Source organism: Hypomesus transpacificus, chromosome 10 (assembly GCF_021917145.1).
Source record: "Hypomesus transpacificus isolate Combined female chromosome 10, fHypTra1, whole genome shotgun sequence".
Taxonomy (NCBI): domain Eukaryota; kingdom Metazoa; phylum Chordata; class Actinopteri; order Osmeriformes; family Osmeridae; genus Hypomesus; species Hypomesus transpacificus.
The window spans coordinates 2630857-2649708 of record NC_061069.1 but is presented as its reverse complement, the minus strand read 5'-3'; the positions used below and the strand labels follow the sequence as shown (position 1 = coordinate 2649708).

At 51.6% G+C, this 18852-nt stretch overlaps 1 protein-coding gene across 5 annotated transcripts in view; it reads right to left on the bottom strand.

Annotated features, from left to right (window-relative positions):
* The window catches only part of mib1 (MIB E3 ubiquitin protein ligase 1), a 34607-nt gene extending 17613 nt beyond the window's left edge, over positions 1–16994 (bottom strand). For all 5 annotated transcript variants that reach the window (XM_047027205.1, XM_047027206.1, XM_047027207.1 and 2 more), the window contains exons 1-12: positions 16001–16994; positions 15384–15555; positions 13177–13306; positions 11717–11821; positions 10437–10503; positions 9119–9323; positions 8808–8991; positions 7505–7649; positions 7135–7268; positions 5940–6047; positions 5445–5642; positions 3130–3281 (exon numbers count right to left, since the gene is read on the bottom strand). In XM_047027205.1, coding sequence (XP_046883161.1) covers positions 3130–3281; positions 5445–5642; positions 5940–6047; positions 7135–7268; positions 7505–7649; positions 8808–8991; positions 9119–9323; positions 10437–10503; positions 11717–11821; positions 13177–13306; positions 15384–15555; positions 16001–16229 — 1829 coding nt within the window. In that variant the 5' untranslated portion in view covers positions 16230–16994. The remainder of the gene's footprint in view (positions 1–3129; positions 3282–5444; positions 5643–5939; positions 6048–7134; positions 7269–7504; positions 7650–8807; positions 8992–9118; positions 9324–10436; positions 10504–11716; positions 11822–13176; positions 13307–15383; positions 15556–16000) is intronic.
* Between the last annotated feature and the right edge of the window lie 1858 nt (positions 16995–18852).

Below are 18852 nucleotides of genomic sequence, written 5' to 3'. Positions count from 1 at the left end.
GCACAGCTCTGCTTCCCAGGAAGGCCTTCCCGGGCTCTGAACACACACACACACAAATGTACATGCGTGCGTGTGCAGACAGTAACCAGAGAGAGACAGGCTCAGAGTAACCAGAGAGAGAGACAGGCTCAGAGTAACCAGAGAGAGACAGACAGGCTCAGAGTAACCAGAGAGAGAGACAGGCTCAGAGTAACCAGAGAGAGAGACAGGCTCAGAGTAACCAGAGAGAGAGACAGGCTCAGAGTAACCAGAGAGAGACAGGCTCAGAGTAACCAGAGAGAGACAGGCTCAGAGTAACCAGAGAGAGAGAGACAGGCTCAGAGTAACCAGAGAGAGAGAGACAGGCTCAGAGTAACCAGAGAGAGAGACAGGCTCAGAGTAACCAGAGAGAGAGACAGGCTCAGAGTAACCAGAGAGAGAGACAGGCTCAGAGTAACCAGAGAGAGAGAGACAGGCTCAGAGTAACCAGAGAGAGAGAGACAGGCTCAGAGTAACCAGAGAGAGAGAGAGACAGGCTCAGAGTAACCAGAGAGAGAGAGACAGGCTCAGAATAACCAGAGAGAGAGACAGGCTCAGAGTAACCAGAGAGAGACAGGCTCAGAGTAACCAGAGAGAGACAGGCTCAGAGTAACCAGAGAGAGACAGGCTCAGAGTAACCAGAGAGAGAGAGACAGGCTCAGAGTAACCAGAGAGAGACAGGCTCAGAGTAAACATAGAGAGAGAAAGGCTCAGAGTAACCAGAGAGAGAGACAGGCTCAGAGTAACCAGAGAGAGAGACAGGCTCAGAGTAACCAGAGAGAGAGAGACAGGCTCAGAGTAACCAGAGAGAGACAGGCTCAGAGTAACCAGAGAGAGAGAGACAGGCTCAGAATAACCAGAGAGAGAGACAGGCTCAGAGTAACCAGAGAGAGACAGGCTCAGAGTAACCAGAGAGAGAGAGACAGGCTCAGAGTAACCAGAGAGAGAGAGACAGGCTCAGAGTAACCAGAGAGAGAGAGACAGGCTCAGAGTAACCAGAGAGAGAGACAGGCTCAGAGTAACCAGAGAGAGAGACAGGCTCAGAGTAACCAGAGAGAGAGAGACAGGCTCAGAGTAACCAGAGAGAGACAGGCTCAGAGTAACCAGAGAGAGAGAGACAGGCTCAGAATAACCAGAGAGAGACAGGCTCAGAGTAACCAGAGAGAGACAGACAGGCTCAGAGTAACCAGAGAGACAGGCTTAGAGTAACCAGAGAGAGAGACAGGCTCAGAGTAACCAGAGAGAGAGACAGGCTCAGAGTAACCAGAGAGAGAGACAGGCTCAGAGTAACCAGAGAGAGAGACAGGCTCAGAGTAACCAGAGAGAGAGACAGGCTCAGAGTAACCAGAGAGAGAGACAGGCTCAGAGTAACCAGAGAGAGAGACAGGCTCAGAATAACCAGAGAGAGAGACAGGCTCAGAATAACCAGAGAGAGACAGGATTCGTCCCTGCCCACCAGTGACACCCTAAAAGAAGTCCAGGACTGGCCGTGTTTGGCTTGGCACTGCCGCCCAACGCCACATTTCACACCACCACCCAGGGCACCTCGAGCAAACGGAACAGAACACCAACCGCCCTCCAAACACATCCTCTGGCGTCGGGGGTAGGGCTTGGGTAGGGACCGTGCGTCCCCCCCCCCCATCTCCCCCCTCCTCCACGACACTACAGGGAGCTGAGGTAGGAGACAAGAGCAAAGGGCCCGAACTGAGCAGGCCGACAAACGACTCGGTCTGTCAGGACAGAGGAGGTGGTGGGGGGGGGATGCAGGCGCTGCGACACTAGGGCCACGGTGCTCGGAGAGGAGAGAGGAGAAAGGAAAAGAAAATACTGACTCCAGCACTTTTCACCTCCCCAGTCAATAAGACTGTGGTCTGGGATGTCGCACAGAGGCAGGTTGGAAAAGGATTGGGGTGAGGGGGGGAGAGGAGAGGGAGGGTAGAGTCTATACTGTTATAGAGGTGGGGGGGGGGGGGGGGGGGGGGTGAGCTGGTTCGGCTTCTATAACAGAGCAGCCCACGATTCATGAGGATCCTTAAGTGGACAGATTCCTCTTCTCTCTTGGAGGTTATTACTACTTAAAAAATATTGGGCCCAGTTCTGAAAAATGACTCCAATGCATCTCCAAGCAGCAGGCTGGTAATAGAATGTCAGGCTCGAGCCGATTGCAGTCCAGATTATTGTTCTAACTGGCTATCTATCAGTGAGTGTGTGTGAATGTGTGTGAGATAGTGTGTTTGTGTGTGTGTGGGGGGGGGGGGTCAGGGGCTTAACTCCTTGTGTGAGGCCCAGGGCAGGGCCAGACAAGGGTGGCAGTAGCAGGTGCTCTGCAGCCCTCTGACCCCCATCTCAGCTTGTCCTGGTGCCAGAGGAATGCGTGTCAGCAAAGGGTAGCGACACCGACACAGTCCAGCCTAGACAGGACAGGATAGAGAAGGGCAGTACAGGACTGGAGAGGGGAGGGAGGGAGGGGGAAGATATGGCAGTACAGGACTGGAGAGGGGAGGGGGAAGATATGGCAGTACAGGACTGGAGAGGGGAGGGAGGGAGGGGGAAGATATGGCAGTACAGGACTGGAGAGGGGAGGGGGAAGATATGGCAGTACAGGACTGGAGAGGGGAGGGGGAAGATATGGCAGTACAGGACTGGAGAGGGGAGGGAGGGAGGGGAAGATAGGACAGGACAGGAGAGGAGGAGGAACAGCTGCCGACTTTCCTAAAACAACCTCTGGGAGAGCTGAGACAGTGACCACATATAAGGCTGTGCTCCTGGGCCCCCCCTCCGCTCCAGGGGCCCCAGGCATGGGTCCTCTTAAGCCCTCTCCACTACACCCTCCTGCCCACGGGGGCCAGGAATAGCACCGTCGCCCCGCTGGCCACAGACCAGCTGGGGACAGAAATAGCAGTGGCCAAGGACGAGGCACACTGCTGGGGTTAGCCTAGCCTAGCCTAGCGTAGGCTAACACAGGAGGGATCCTCCCCCCCCCCCCAGACAGGAAGCCAGGGGCCTGTTGCTCAGCTCCTGCTAGCAGCAGACGTGCAGCTAGCCCGGATGAACACGGGTAGAGCTGAACCACACACACACACACCCTCCCCCAGCGCGGCGTTGGCCCACCTGGGGTTCCCTCGCAGGGCGGCGTGGTGGAGGGCGTTGAAGCCGTTGTTGTTGGTGATGGTGACGTCGGCGCCAGCCTCCAGCAGCACAGACAGCATGTCATCCCTCTTCTTACTGATGGCGTCGTGGAGGGGCGTGTCTCCCTCCGAGTCCTGGGGGGGGGGGGGGGGGGGGGGCACATCCTGTCACTCCACCATCTTCCTCACTCTACTGTCATGTGCTACTGTGTGTGTGTGTTGTTGATGAGCAGAATCGGGCACAGCTGCACTGTATACGGCAGGTGAAATTGAGGATTGAACACGTCACCATTTGTCTCAGTAAATATATTTCCAAAAGGTGCAATTGACATGACATTTTCACCAGATGTTGGTAACAACCCAAGTAATCCATCTATACAAAGAAACCAAAACAAATACGTTCAAAAATTGAGTTGTGTTATAATGTGAAATGACGCTGGGAAAAAGTATTGAACACATGAAGAAAGGGAGGTGCAAAAAGGCATGGAAAGCCAAGACAGCAGTAGAAATCTATCAATAAATAAAAAGCAATCCAGACCCTTGTCAGTGCAAATTAATATCAACTGGCTCAGTCCCGACGGATGGCCTACATAAAGGTCTTATTGCCAAGGTGTCACACAAGACACATCTCATGGCGGGTAAAAGCAAAGAGCTGTCTCAAGACCTTCCTAACCTAATCGTTGCAAAACCTAACGATGGCATTGGTTACAGGCGCATTCCTAAGCTTCTGAATGTTCCTGTGAGCACTGTTGGGGCCATAATACGGACGTGGAAAGACAATCATTTCACCATGTGCCCTGGCCTGGTGCTCCTCGCAAGATTTGTGAAAAGAATAATCAGACGAGTTGTCCGAGAGGCACGGACCTCTGGTGGAGAGCCTTCAAAAAGAGCTGGAATGAGCAGGTACTGTCGTCTCAGAGAAAACAGGATGTAATACCTCCATGGCCTGTACGCACGCTCACCACGCAAGACTCCATGGCTGGTAAAAAGGCATGTTCAAGCTCGTTTAAAGTTTGCTGCACAACATCTGGAAAAGCCAGTGAAATACTGGGAGAATAGCGTGGTCAGATGAGAGCAAAGTTGAACTGTTTGGATGCCTATAATACACACCATGTTTAGAGGAGAAATGGCACTGCACGTCACCCCGAAAAACACCACACCGACAGTGACGTTTGGAGGCGGGATCATCATAGTGTGGGGCAGTTTTTGGCAAACTTTGCATAACTGTAGGAAGGACGAATGGGCGCATTTGCAGAGACATTCTTGACAAGAATCTGCTGCCATCTACCAGGAGGATGAAGATGAAACGAGGGTGGCCCTTTCAGATCCCAAACACACAGCCAAGGAAACTCTCCATTGGTTTCAAAGCAAGAAAATAAAGCTGCTAGAATGGCCCAGCCAATCACCTGCCTTAAATCTCATTGGAAATCTATGGAAAGAACTGAAGATCAATATTCATAGATGAGGCCCACGGAACCTTCAAGATTTGAAGACTGTTTGTGTGGAAGAATGATCCCCAAACCACACCTGAGTAATGCATGTGACTAGTTTCTCCATACAGGAGGCGTCTTGAAGCTGTCATTACCAAAAAAAGGCTTTTGTACAAAGTACCAGATAAATATCAGTAAGCGTGTTCATTACTTTTTCCCTGTGTCATTTCACATTATTACACATAACTTAATTTCTGAACTTATTTGTTTTGGTTTCTTTGTTTGTATTTACTGAGAAAAATTGTGACGTGTTCAATACTTATTTCACTCGCTTTATATAGGAATATGTGTGGCTCAAAGGTCGACATTAGACCTGCAGGTCAAGGTCACAGGTTCAGATCCACCTGTTTGTTGCTGTGGATATAAGAGTCCCATTCATACGCTGTGACTATGACTGAAAAGAAAACCTACTTAGGATCCAACTCCTAATCTATTAAATAAGCACAAGATTTTATTATGATCTTTATTGTTCTGTACATGATTGCCAGTTTATATGCATATGACAATACTGAATTTACAATCCATGGCAGAAAATTGCTTCTCACTCGTAATCTAATGTGTGTATGGTAATGTTTATGTGTGTGAATTTATGTATGTGAGTGTGTCAGGTGGATTCAGGTGGCTGAGCGGTTAGGGAATCGGGATAGTAATCTGAAGGTTGCCAGTTCGATTCCCGGCCGTGCCAAATGACGTTGTGTCCTTGGGCAAGGCACTTCCCGATACTTGCCTCGGGGGGGGAATGTCCCTGTACTTACTGTAAGTCGCTCTGGATAAGAGCGTCTGCTAAATGTAAAATGTGTGTGTGTACCTGGAGGCTGGGGTGGCAGCCGAAGTCCAGCAGGGTCTTCACCACCTGCAGGTGGCCCTTGTTGACAGCGATGTGCAGTGGGGTCTGTCTCCTCTTGTTCCTGGCGTTCAGGTCGGCCCCGCCCCTCTGCAGCACCTCGATCACCGAGCCCTCGTCACCGAACGAGGCGTGGTGCACTGCCCGGTCTCCATCCTTATCCTGACAGAACACACACACACACAGGCACACAGGCACACACACACACATGCACACACACACACACACACACGCAAGCACATACACGTACGCACGCACATACAAAACACAGGTTCAGCAACTCTCGCCCTACCTGCGACGAGTATTTCGTCACCACCCACACATGATATGAAACCTGCCGTACGATCCCGGCAACCAACTCCAGCCTGTGCGAGGAGCAGGCTGAAAGACGGCAGACAGGGAGGGCTGGATGGAAGGACGACCAGACGGACGGAGGGAGGGAAGGGGCTGGGTACTAACCTCGGCCTCCAGGTCGACGTTGTGCTTCAGCAGCAGTTTGAGGACGTCCACGTGGCCGTTCTGGCTGGCCGCCTGCATGGCCGTGTGTCCAGCACACTGGCCGTTCACCTGGACACACACACACACACACACCACGGCACAGTGAGCCAGGGGAGAGCGCGCACGTACACCGAGTCTACTCCCTATAGACATGCAGTGCCTAGATCAGGAGTATGTCAAGTGTGTGTGCGTGTGTATACATGCGTCAAGGTGAATCGGGCCGGTTTCACCTCGCCAAACAAGACCCGGTGTGTGTGCGCGTGTCTTTGATAACCGACAGCAGCACTGCAACACTTGAACATAAATATTCATAGTTTAAATGTGCGTGTGTGTGTGTGTGTGGGGGGGGGGGTGTCATCCTCGGGGAGTCTCAGGACGTCTCTTGGCCGAGCCCGCAGAGCCGCTGGGAGCACACCATCCCCCTGAGAGGAGGCAGGGCACCTGGCCAGCCGCCACTGCACCCACACCCAGAAAAGACTGCAGCGCCAGAGGTGAGCGAGGCTAAACATCCAGCTCACAGACAAGCACGTCCCATCTTCAGGGACGCTCCTCCCTGTGTGTGTGTGTGTGTGTGTGTGTGTGTGTGTGTGTGGGGGGCCTGCTGACATGTACAGGTACAGGCTGAGGCCGTGTCTGTCCAGCTTGGAGGTGGAGCAGGAGGTGAGAATGCTGAACAGCGCGGTGCCCACAGCACAGCCCACTGAGGAGGGCTGGGGCCTCGGCCCCAATGGTTTTAAGATAGAGGGCGAGGAGAGGAGGAGAAGGAGGAGAGGAGGAGGAGGAGAGGAGGAGAAGAGGAGGAGGAGAGGAAAGGGGGAGGAGGAGGAGGGGGGGAGTGTGGAGCTCAAAAACAGCTCCTGGGAGATTCCCCCCCTGCAGCAAGCCCTCCTGTCAGGCTGGGAGGGAGGAGAACTTGGACTTCCATCGATGGCGTCCTTGCCTCCGCAACGCCTGACTGGACGTCACACGTCCATGGTTGACGTCACTAGAGAACGACTGTGTGACCAGGAGCAGGGGTACTTGGTACAGACAGGGTCGCGAGACTCCATGGTCGAGTTGATAAGACTTCCCGCCCTCCTCCAACACACACACACACAGGGTGGGGGGGGCAGGGGTGGGGGGGGCAGGGGGGGGCGGCGGTGGCAGAGGAACTCACGTCCACGTCGGGCCTCTTGAGGATGTCCTCCACCTTGGCCAGGTCTCCGTTGGCTGCAGCCTTCACCAGCTCCTCGTTGATGTCGCCTGATTCCTGGGTCTCAAACAGCTTCTTCAGGAGCTGGGACAGGCGCTCTACACACACCCAGTCACACACACACACACAGGCAAATACATCAACTCATCGAAATCGTGTATGTGGATGTCTGTGGATGTGTTGGTGTACAAGGGTGTTTCTGTGTGCATTTATGTGAGGGAGAGAGAGAGAGGCAAAGAGAGAGAGAGGCAGAGACAGACAAACAGAGAGAGAGAGGCAGAGACAGAGAGACAGAGAGAGATAGAGAGAGACAAAGAGAGAGAGAGACTGCTACCTCCGGAGGCGTTGGTGACGGCAGATCCCGAGGGGGCTACCTTGGTGACGGCGGCAGGGTTGTAGGTCCAGGAGGTACCGCACACCTCCACCTTTAGGTCACTGTCTGAGTAGATCTGCTGCACCCTGCCCACCTTCCCCAGGGTCTGCCCACACACACACACACACACACGCGCGTACGTTTAGAGAGGCTACATGCTGATGTGTGCTCTACCATGCTATTCTTCTCCTTCCAGAGCCAAAAGAACCATAAACAGCCGTTTTCAAAGAGGAAAAAGTGAAGAGAAATGACGAGGACATATTATCGCTGATGAAACTAAAGCTTGGCCCTTATAATTCATTCAAAGGGCACTTGGCATGCTGTGTGTGTGTGAGTGTGTGTGAGTGTGTGTGTGTGTGTGTGAGAAAGAGACAGAGAGAACAGGGGCCCCTCGATTAAGCCAGCCTATTTCTCATCCACGGAGCCAATAACTGCACCATCAGAGGGGCTCAGGGAGGCTGGGACGCACCGAGAAGAAGAAAAAAAAACGCTTATTCCAGGAAATCTCCCCCCCCCCCCCCCCCCGATACTAGTCTGAGCTGCATGTAAAAAAAAAAGGCACTTTGAGGCCGTGATAAGATAGAGGGTGGCAGTGGTGGGGGGGGGGTCTCCGAGGAGGGCCATCAATAACAGGGACGGGGGGACGGGGGGGGGTGGCAGGCAACCAGCTCTGGTTAGTGATCAAAGCCAGCCAGCATCTCGGGAGGTTTCCGGGGATCATTAGCCTCTGAGGCTGTGTGTTTAGCAGGGACGGGGGTCGGCACGAGACACACGCTCTGCAGCTTCACGAGGGGAGTAATGACTAGGTAAAGTCTACTTGGCCATTCAAATGAAAGTCGCTGGCTTAAAGGCTACCATGGTTATTAAAACACACACGCTGTCACGCCACTTCTTGATATATTCTAGAGGAGACGTCTGGCTGGTAGCAGCTGAGTGGTTAGAATCTGAGTGTTCAGGAAGTAGGCTGAGGTTGTGTGAGTGTAGTGGTGTGTGGAGACTGTCTGTCTGTCTGTTTATGTGTGTGTATGTGTCTCTGTGTGTGTGTGTGTCTCTGTGAGTCTCTGTGTGTGTGTCTCTGTGAGTCTCTGTGTGTGTGTGTCTCTGTGTCTCTATGTGTGTGTGTGCGTGTGTCTCTGTGTGTGTGTCTCTGTGTGTGTGTGTGTGTGCGTGTGTGTCTCTGTGTGTAGGTGTGTTTGTCTCTGTGTGTGTGTGTGTGTCTCTGTGTGTGTGTGTGTGTCTCTGTGTGTGTGTGTGTGGTTCTCACAGGCAGCATGGCCTCAGCCCACTCCCCGTGTCCTCTCTGCAGCAGCTTGATGCGGTCAATGTCGTAGCAGATCTGGACCAGGTCTCCCACCAGGAACTGGGAGCTGCCCCCCTCTGCCCCGGCCGCCACCTCCCCGCTGCGCACCACGTTGGCCTTGGTCAGCACCGCCGGGTTGAACGTCCACCTGGACACACACACACACACACACACACACACACACGTCCCAAGGTTACCCACCACTCACATGACACAAAATCGCACAAAACACATCAGTTCAGCCTCCCCCTGGCAGCGCCCCCCCCCCCCCCTACCTGTTCCCGGAGGGGTACTGCACCACGATGTCGTGGTCCTCGTCGATGCCGCACACAGTGCCGGTGGTGGTGAGGGTCTCGAACATGCCGTCGGTCCAGCCCCCGTGGCCGTGCTGCAGGGACTGGACGATCTCCAGGTCCAGGTCGATGTTGACCAGGTCCCCGATCTGCAGCCCCCCGGGGTTCCTGTTCCCGTTCTGCTCGCCTGGGGGGGGGGGAAGGGGGGGGCAGCATTAGTTAGAGTTCAAAGTATTCAGACCAGCATAGGAGTGTCGGTATTAAATGATGTTGATGTGGCTTGCAATAATGCCAGTAAGAGTATGAGACAATGAACACAGTAGAACGGTATCAAGAGATCCATAAGTCCAAATCTAGTGTGATAGACGGACACATCAACACAGTCGCGTGTGTTTCATGGTCAAACTCATTCCGATTAAAGACCATATGACAGAAACCAAGAGGGGTTGAAGACAGATGATATGGTCACAAGAACCTGGATGGGCTCTCTGGTCGAACACAAAGACCACCTGACGGCTGATCTGGTCTGTGTGGAAGCGTGTGTGTGTGTGTGTGTGTGTGTGTGTGTGTGTGTGTGTGTGTGTGTGTGTGTGTGTGTGTGTGTGTGCGTGTAAGCCCTGTAGTGACGTCACGTGAGGCTGAATGAAACACGTGGCAAGTCTGTGAGGTTCAGGAGTCCTGCTGCAGTGCTGGATCTGGAGCCAGACCCAGGGCCCCCTGACCAGGACAGCATGTGGCTAGGAGGCCAGGAGGCCAGGAGGCTAGGAGGCTAGGAGGCCAGGAGGCTAGGAGGCCAGGAGGCTAGGAGGCTAGGAGGCCAGGAGGCTAGGAGGCTAGGAGGCTAGGAGGCCAGGAGGCTAGGAGGCTAGGAGGCCAGGAGGCTAGGAGGCCAGGAGGCTAGGAGGCTAGGAGGCCAGGAGGCTAGGAGGCCAGGAGGCTAGGAGGCCAGGAGGCTAGGAGGCTAGGAGGCTAGGAGGCCAGGAGGCTAGGAGGCCAGGAGGATGGGGTCTGCCCTCATCCAGGCCCAGGCAGATGGAATTCTGGGAATGCCATGCCAGCGTGACCAGTGTCTGCGCCCAACCCCCCTCCCCACCTCCACCCCCCCTCCACCTCCATCCCCCCTCAATGCTGCTGTTGGCAGACTGAAGGCTTCTGTGTGGTGCTGCCATCTAGTGGACAGAGGGGCAGGTGCGTCTGGGACGGGCTCCTCCTCGTGCCCTTGGACTCCACTGCACCACAGGGGGGAGGGAGGGAGGGGAGGGGGGCTGGTGCATCGGTGAGGGGATCCACTGTGACTTACCGAGCACGGGGCAGTGGTCTCTGTAGAACGAGCCTCCTTTGGCATCCTGGACGCATTTCAGATCCGACTGCAGAGGAGGAGGAGAGGGAGAAGGAACAGAGGCGGAGAAGAGAGAAAAGGGGGAGAAGTTAATTAGCCGGTCCATTCCATTAGAGAGAGAGAGAGAGAGAGAGAGAGAGAGAGAGAGAGAGACAGAGACAGAGAGACAGAGAGAGAGAGGGGCGGACCATAAATAACGTTTGCAGATATCCCAGTTGGGGAGTGGCGATGGCGCTGTGTCAAGAGTGAGGAAGGAGCAACAGCAGCATCCCCACCCTGAGGGCGAGCAAGGACAGAGGAGGGGGGGGGACGGGGGGGCTGTATCATATCATATGTGATGACTCAGAAATGTGCAGCAACTGTGACAGAGCTGGAGGACAGAGATGATTCCGGGCGCACGGGTCACACGTTCTCCCAGAACCGCTGAAGGAACCCGGGAGGTTCACCAGCATCTGGGCTGAGTGGGACCTTGGAAAGGGGGGGACGACGACCCTGGAAGGGAGACGACGACCCTGGAGAGGGGGGGGGGGGGACCTGGAGGGGTGGGGAGGACCCTGGAGGGGGGGCACTTATACAATTTCTTTTAAAGAAAATCCAGAAAAAAGGTGGAAAACAGAAGAGCTCATTGCGATGCACTGCTAATCCATTACTCATGTCGGCGTCAGTGCCCTTGACTGCGTGTGGTTGGGACTCATTGTCTTTCAAGTCCTGTATTAAAATGTTGATCCTCCGAAGGGTGGGGGGGGGGGGGTGTCCTTGATTTTGTTTAATCCACGACCAGATGTCGTCTACCTTCCCCTCAAACCTTCCTCCGCCACATCGGAATGACAAAGGGGCAAATCTGTTACCCGGCTGAGCCACCCGATTGGCTCGTGTTCGTAAAAAGCCGGGTGGTCTCCACCAATGGGGAAACGGTCTTTCGTTTGTGGCCCCCCCCCCCCCACACACACACACACACCGCCCCTCCTCTCCCTCCCTGGGCTGACCTCCATGTTCCCTCTCTGCTTCAGAAAGAGCAGAGAAGAACAGATTGCCTTTATCATGTAGATCCCCCCCCCTCCCCTTCCAGCTGCCGGCCACAATGGGGCCCGGCACATGCAGGCTGTGCGCTTCACACAAAGCCCCGGCTGCACGAGACCCTGGACTGGCTCTCGGGTCAAACACAAAGGCCACCTGACAGCTGATCTCTTCTGTGTGGAAGCGTGTGTGTGTGTGTGTGTGGGTGCACGCGTGGAGCTCACCATCCCCTCAAAGCCCACTCTGTAGAGGTTTTTGGCTCCGTTGTCCCACAGGACGTAGGCAGCACTGTGGGGGCTGGCCGCACTCCAGTCCTGGATCTCCGTCACCTGGAGGGCGGATAGAGGTTAGGGGAGGGGGTGAGGGGGTCAGGTTAGGGGGCTGCTGTCTAGGGAACCCCCACTGAGAGCCTCTCCTCTGTCTGGCCCAGTCTGCTGGTGACAGCCTTGAGTCAGGCCCTCTGGATGCGTCCCGAACATGAACACACAACACCAAAGAACGCCCATCAGAATTCTCTCCTGTCAAAAAGTACGGCCCTGATTTGTAGAACGTGTGGGGTAAGGGAGAAAAGGCACTGTAATGAAACGCTGAACAGCAAACATCTAACCCAGGGCCACAAGTGACTGAGAATATTTAGCGCAAATGTATACTTTAATGAACAGCTTAGAGTCCTTCCCAGTATTTACTTCACATAAAAATTCCAATTACATTATTTTGCCTTTTGTCTTTTTTTTTTGTCCTCCAACACCTTAATTTCTATTCTTCCACTTCTGGGCAATTGATTCATGGGCCTTGCCAAGTCATTTTCCTGCTAAACTAACAGTATCTAGGCTGCGGGACGTGTAATAGCTGTTTGCTGGGCAGCATATTGCTTACAGCATCATGAAACAATAATGAGATATGCCATTAAATAAAAAAGGAAAATGAACTCTTAAATTGCCTGCGGGGACTTTTAAATATAATCCAGTGGGGTCTGGAGCAGAGCTAAACCAAGAGGGCCTTTATGGCGTTTGTTCCTGTATAAACTGCAGAAATTGAAATGTAGGGGTGGGGGGGTGGGGGGGGCTGTTAAGCCAATGTAACCTCCAGAGATGAGTGTTTGTCTGCTGGTGCGTTAACAAGCCAGCGTTTCCCAGCGCCGTTGTGAGTCTAGGCCTGCCAGTGTCAGAGGAGGGCTGAGGACACCTGGGGGTGGGGAGGCTAGTCTCTCTGGGTCTCTCTGCTCACATCTGGGTCTGGGGCTCTGACTGGGTGTTGAAGGGGGGTGGGGTGAGGGGTGTGGGGTGAGGGGTGTGGGGTGAGGGGTGTAGGGTGAGGGGTGTGGGGTGTGGGGTGAGGGGTGTGGGGTGAGGGGTGTGGGGTGAGGGGTGTGGGGTGAGGGGTGTGGGGTGTGGGGTGAGGGGTGTGGGGTGTGGGGTGAGGGGTGTGGGGTGAGGGATGTGGGGTGAGGGGTGTGGGATGTGGGGTGAGGGGTGAGGGGTGTGGGATGTGGGATGTGGGGTGAGGGGTGTGGGGTGTGGGATGTGGGGTGAGGGGTAAGGGGTGTGGGGTGAGGGATGTGGGGTGTGGGGTGTGGGGTGAGGGGTGTGGGGTGAGGGGTGAGGGTTGACGGGTGTAGGGTGAGGGGTGTGGGTTTGGGTGAGGGGTGTGGGTTAAGGGGTGAGGGTGTGGGGGCTCCACCTACCTTCCCTCTCCTCCCGTTGCCTCCGTCCTGGTCCTCCCACTGCCAGTCCACCCCTCTCACCACCCGGCCGCCCGTGAAGATGCCCCGTGCCGTGATCTTCTTCGACTTGCGCCGGGACTCCAACAGGACCCTGTGGTGGGGGGGTTCAGGGCACTTTTCATTTGAGCTCACGTCCAACCACAATCCTGCCACAGGATGTATCCAGAGACTTCTCAAACGGCAGCAGGGTTCAAAGCTACCTAGAAGTGCTGAGGCAAACAAGACGATGGAGGGATTCCCTACTGCTCACTGTCTTTTTGAAGCCACGGTCCGTTCACACCAACGACGAGAACGAGAATGAAAACTATTTATGCGTCCTCGCCAACCTCGACCATTAGCTTCTCGCAATGTTGTCTTCCCTTTCAAATGCGCTCTTTAAATGTGGATGTGTTCTGATTGGTTATCAGTGTTTTATAGCTCATCAGGTGGGGGGGAATTAAAAATGATCATCATTTCAAGTGATCCCAACGATATCGTTCCGCTATATAGTTGTCGTGATCAACTCTTGTTTTTCTTTTAAATGTAAAACGATTCTTAAAACAATATCTTTATAGTTGTCGTTTCTCGTCCTTGGTGTGAACGGGCCTTAACGAGCCATTGAACAGGAAATTCACCACGGCAGTGAGGGCGTGTTGGACTAGCAGATGGCCCGGTCTGATCATCAAGGCTCGGCCAACTTAGACACTAAATGGCGCGTTTCATTTCATATCCAAGACAGTTTAATTCAATCAGCATGCCAGTTACCTGCTTGCGCTTCATGTCGAAAAAAAGACGTCACTCTAAGGTGCCCATTCAGAAAATGACACGGATCTAAATCAAATGCCGCACAGAAATAAAATCTATCTTTCTGTCTGAAAATGACCCTGCCGGCTTAATGAAGACCTTTCCAACATTTGTCGAGCGAGGTAGATGAAGAAGACTATTGCTGACATTTGAAATGAAGGCCAAGCTACCCCTGAAATCCCATTTGAACCCATGCCTTTGCTCAGTGGCTGGAGTAATGGCAGATGTGTAATAGCTGAGCTAAGGGTACCGTCAGTCTGAGACACAGTCATGTTGCTCATCAAGGGTTTGTCTGACACATGAAAACAACTGTGTGGTTGTCCAACAAGAAGAGTAAAAGGGAACTGTCGGTCTTGTTGACATATCGTCACAACAGACTTGTTTATAAAAAAAATACATTCAATGTTTTTTTATGAAACAGTCCTGCCTTTCCTTGTTCCCAGGCAGTGCAGACCCCAGAGCTAGATGAATCAACCTGGTTGGCTAAGGAGCTTTAACCACCTAACCTCAGTCGAGACCTCAGGAGGAGACATGGCAGCTTGCCAGTGGAACCAACGCAAACAGCCCCCCCCCCCCCCTCCGCCGCCCAAGCCACTCAGTGACAGAATCTAATGTGGCGTAACAAAACATCCTACTATGCCTCCAGTGCTGTGGCTATGAGTGGTGAGGAGAGGGGGCGGGGGGGGGGGGGGGGGGTAGGGTGATCCCCTGCTTGCATCCTTTGTGTTCATGCACACACTGTCTCAGGGGAAACCCAAGTCACACTTAGTTGAACTAAAGAAGAGAGGCACAGCTGCTGGGCGGGGCGTTTGCTCCCTGAACCCCACAATAGGGAGCCATACAATACTGTGGTACAGAAAGCATACAGCACAAGTTGTCCCTGTTCGGAAATGTCAGCTTTTGAATCCTCGGACCAAAACTACTGTACCCACAGAAAGGACATCTGAATAATGATCCTAATTAACAGACACATTGTGCGTATTTGACTGATCGAATGTTCCGGAATGTTAAGTCTTTTTTATGGAACTGTGCATTCTTTTTTCCCCTCTTCATCGTACGAGGAGGCAGATAGAAGCGTCCAGGTACGCGGGGGGGGGGGGGGGGGGGGGGGGGGGGGCAGTCGGGGTGAAGAAGAGACCGAGCAGTCGCCTGGCAACAGAGGGCCAGGAGCGATTGCCACATGCTGTCTGTCGGAGAGGCTGGTATCACTCACAGCCTCCCATGTGCCACAAGAAGACACTAGCCACGCATAACACTAGACAGAAAACAACAACTTATGGCTCTTTGAGACTAACCAACACACTCATTACAAGGCATTAAAGGGATAGTCCTCTCAAAATGCCCAGAACCAAGAACGGGGATTGGAGGGAAGGCTGGGCTGTTACCTCTCGCTGCCGGGTGTTGTGATTCTGTAGAACCGATGACGAAGGTGATGCTTGTCTCCATGGTAACAGGTGGTGCACAGGTCATAGTTGGTGCACTCTGCACACTTCCAGCGGATGCCGATGATAGGCTGCTGGCGGCAGGTGTCACACATGGTGCCATCGTGCTTTATACCTGAGGAACAGCCCCATTAGGAGTGTGCAATTAATACTGTCGATGGGGCTGCAATAATGGCAATAGGACTAAGTAGGTGCGCGGATAAATGGCAGAGTAGAAGAGTATGAAGAGATCAATTACTGTCCAGTTACTGTGACAGACTCATGGCATTTTACACTGCTCTGCTATCAAAACATGTCACTTAAGCTACATTTTATACGTCCATTATCGATATCTGCATTGGTTTTATTTTGCCATGATACAATATAAAAATCGGGCTATTATCTACAGAAGAAATGCAATTCAGAGCATGATGTAGAATAGTGTGCAGTCCCTAGTGCAACCAATATTCATGAGTTCATGAGAACATCACCAGTGGCATATCACATACAGAGCCCACACAAGTGCAGACACAATTAGATATTATTAATAAAGATAACACTTTGTGAGTAAAGTTAACTACCTGTCGGTGCACTGTCAAATATCCTCACGTCGTATGCACCGGAGCAACGGTAATTGGCAGCAGTCCCGTTATCCCAGACAACCACCACTTCTTCAGGACTTTCGAAACTCCTAACGGTGCCAACATGTCCCTCTCCACCATCCTGTTTTCCCCATTTCCAATCGGGACCACGGATCACTCTTGCACCCACTCCTTCCATCATCACACGGTTATTCCTGCCGGTTGTCATTTAAAAGGATCTTGCAAAGAAAAATAATAGTAATAGCAAGCTAGCGACCCGAGCTAGCTACCTTCCTGACAAGCCACTTCGACGGACAAGTCTGCTTCTAAATGTTAACAGACTGTCCAGGAAAACAGCTGCTAATAGTTTAACGTGGTGAGACCAACACAACAGTGATCTGGACTTAAGCTGAATAGCTAACTAGCGACACGCTAACGTCGTTCACCGTTACAGTAGCTGTGTAAAGTATCTATCACTATAGCAAGCACTACTAGCTAGACTAAAGCGCTAGCTTGAAAGCTGTTGAATGGCACGCACTTTCTACTCTGAATTGTTTTCCGGGGCTACCTATGGCATCGACCAATTTTTTTCTGTATGTCTTAATCCTTGCATTACATTCCAACGAAAAAAAAATCACACGAAAGATTGTAAAGTAATCACATCGTCAGGAAATGGCAGCTACACCTTTGTTAGCAAGCTAGCTGGATAACTGCTTGGCTGCAGATTGCCTTGCCTCTCTAGTCTGCAAGAAGAATGCCACCTCCTCAACTTGAACAACGCTGCGTAACTCAGTCCGTTTTGGGGTTAAAGTAGCTTTCTTTCTTCTTGATGGTTTATCATTTATGTTGTCACCAAACGTCCTGGGTTCTGTTGAGTTTCGTGTTTTCTTCAGATGGTTCGTTAAAGTAAACTCAAGATAAACGCGTCGCCATTATTGACAATCATCGCTCAAGCTAGCTGGCTACGAGGGTAGGCGACGGCGAGTACGGTGAAGCCAACCCCAACAAGGAATCTAATTTCCGGTTGATTTCTTCCAAAGGGGTTTCAAAATAAAAAGACACATAACAAAGTATTTCTATGTTTTATGTGGACAGTATACTGTCTTTCACCAAAATGTCTTAATTGTAAATTATTGTCTCTGTAATTATTATTATATATTATATAGCTACAGTAACCATTTTTTAGTTTAATTTTGTGATGCTGAGATAACGAGTTACTGTGCTTCTCATGAGCCTTATGGGAGTGAAAATGATTCAAAGAACTGTCTTTAAAGCCTCAGTATGAAAAGGTCCAGTGAGTGACTCACTGACTTCTAACTTTGAGCCCTTTATTAAGCAGACTGGAGAAAACATCTCCCACATCTGTGCCGACGAGGAAATGTATCACAAAAGTCCTCTCTTCCACGATACGATTGATTCACACTTAAAGTTGGAGGGCACAATAGTTTAACCTTTCTCGGTAACTGAGACACACGTTTTAAACTCCTTTGAATAATAATGGGGTTAATATAAACGCCTCATATCAGTGGTATTTCATAGCACATATATATAATTAGTTAGTGGCCTAGGCTATAGCCTCATAAAAATTATAGGCTAGTAGTTTGAAGAAAGATTGTTGAAAATATTCATGAGAAACACATTGTTTCCCACGTTTGTGCTTTAGCAGGTAATGTTCATTTTGGATATGCTTATCTTATATGCTCTGTCACTTTAGTTTCTATGAATATTAACAGCAAAAACTCTTCAATCCGAGAGTGGTTTGCGCCACCGAAATGACAAGTTATAGCGATATTGCCGTGCTCTTATTCTGAGAGCGGATTTGCAAAACCGGAAATGCCTTTGAGCACTATCTAGGACAGTTTCACGGTACAAACGGCAAGGATGTTGGGGAAACAAGTTAGGCTTACCAGACAGAAGGCATAGCTGAGAAGTGTACATTGATTGGTGTACTGGTACAACCGCGCGGTGCACCAGATTTTCTTTAAGGTAGCCTATTGGCTCTCCTAGTGTCTCCATGGCTTGTGGTCCGAGTATGCAAGGGTGGCTGTGCGTATGGATGGAAAGATTATTGACAGAAAAACACAAAGTTGCCTATAAACCTCAATTTGGGATGATTGAGACAATTTATGACAGCCTGCATATTTTAATGCTTTTGACACTCTTTGCTTGGAATATGTCTTGTTAACCGTTTGATTGAATTGGCTATTTTATTTAATGATAGGCTATTTGTTAACAGTTTATTTTATTGTATTATAATTTACATTATCTGTCAGTCTGTAGCCTATATATACTACATTTTGGTTAGAGGCATTAATTATTTAAATTGGTGCACATGTATTTGAAGTTACAATTTCCCTTTCAAAGGGACTATTAAAGCTGGTGTAGGCAAGTTTTGCGACACTATAGCTATTTTAGCTTCAATTCCAAACTATTCAAGCCATATCAGGCCTATCCCACCCCCTCCCTTCAAAGGCACTCCCACAAAACACATGAACGAGCAGAACCGACGGGAGACAGTCTAGACCAGGGGTGTCAAACATACGGCCCGCGGGCCGGAACCGGCCCCCAAGGAGGTTCGATCAGGCCCGCAGGATAATTTGAAAGTGGAAAAAATGCATAAAAGACATGGAATTAATATTTTTAAATCGCTGTAATTCATGGATTATCCGCTAAGGGGCGCACTCTTTCCATCAGAGTAGAAGACAAGCCGCATCACTGAGACAGACTGAAAACAGCAGACGGTATCAATTAATACCTTGGTCTCTACTAGGGATGGGCGAACGATGCCTTGTGAAGCTTTGGTGGTTTCTTCCGGATTGTGCCGGCCCAAAGAGCCGAACTATCGGCGCTTT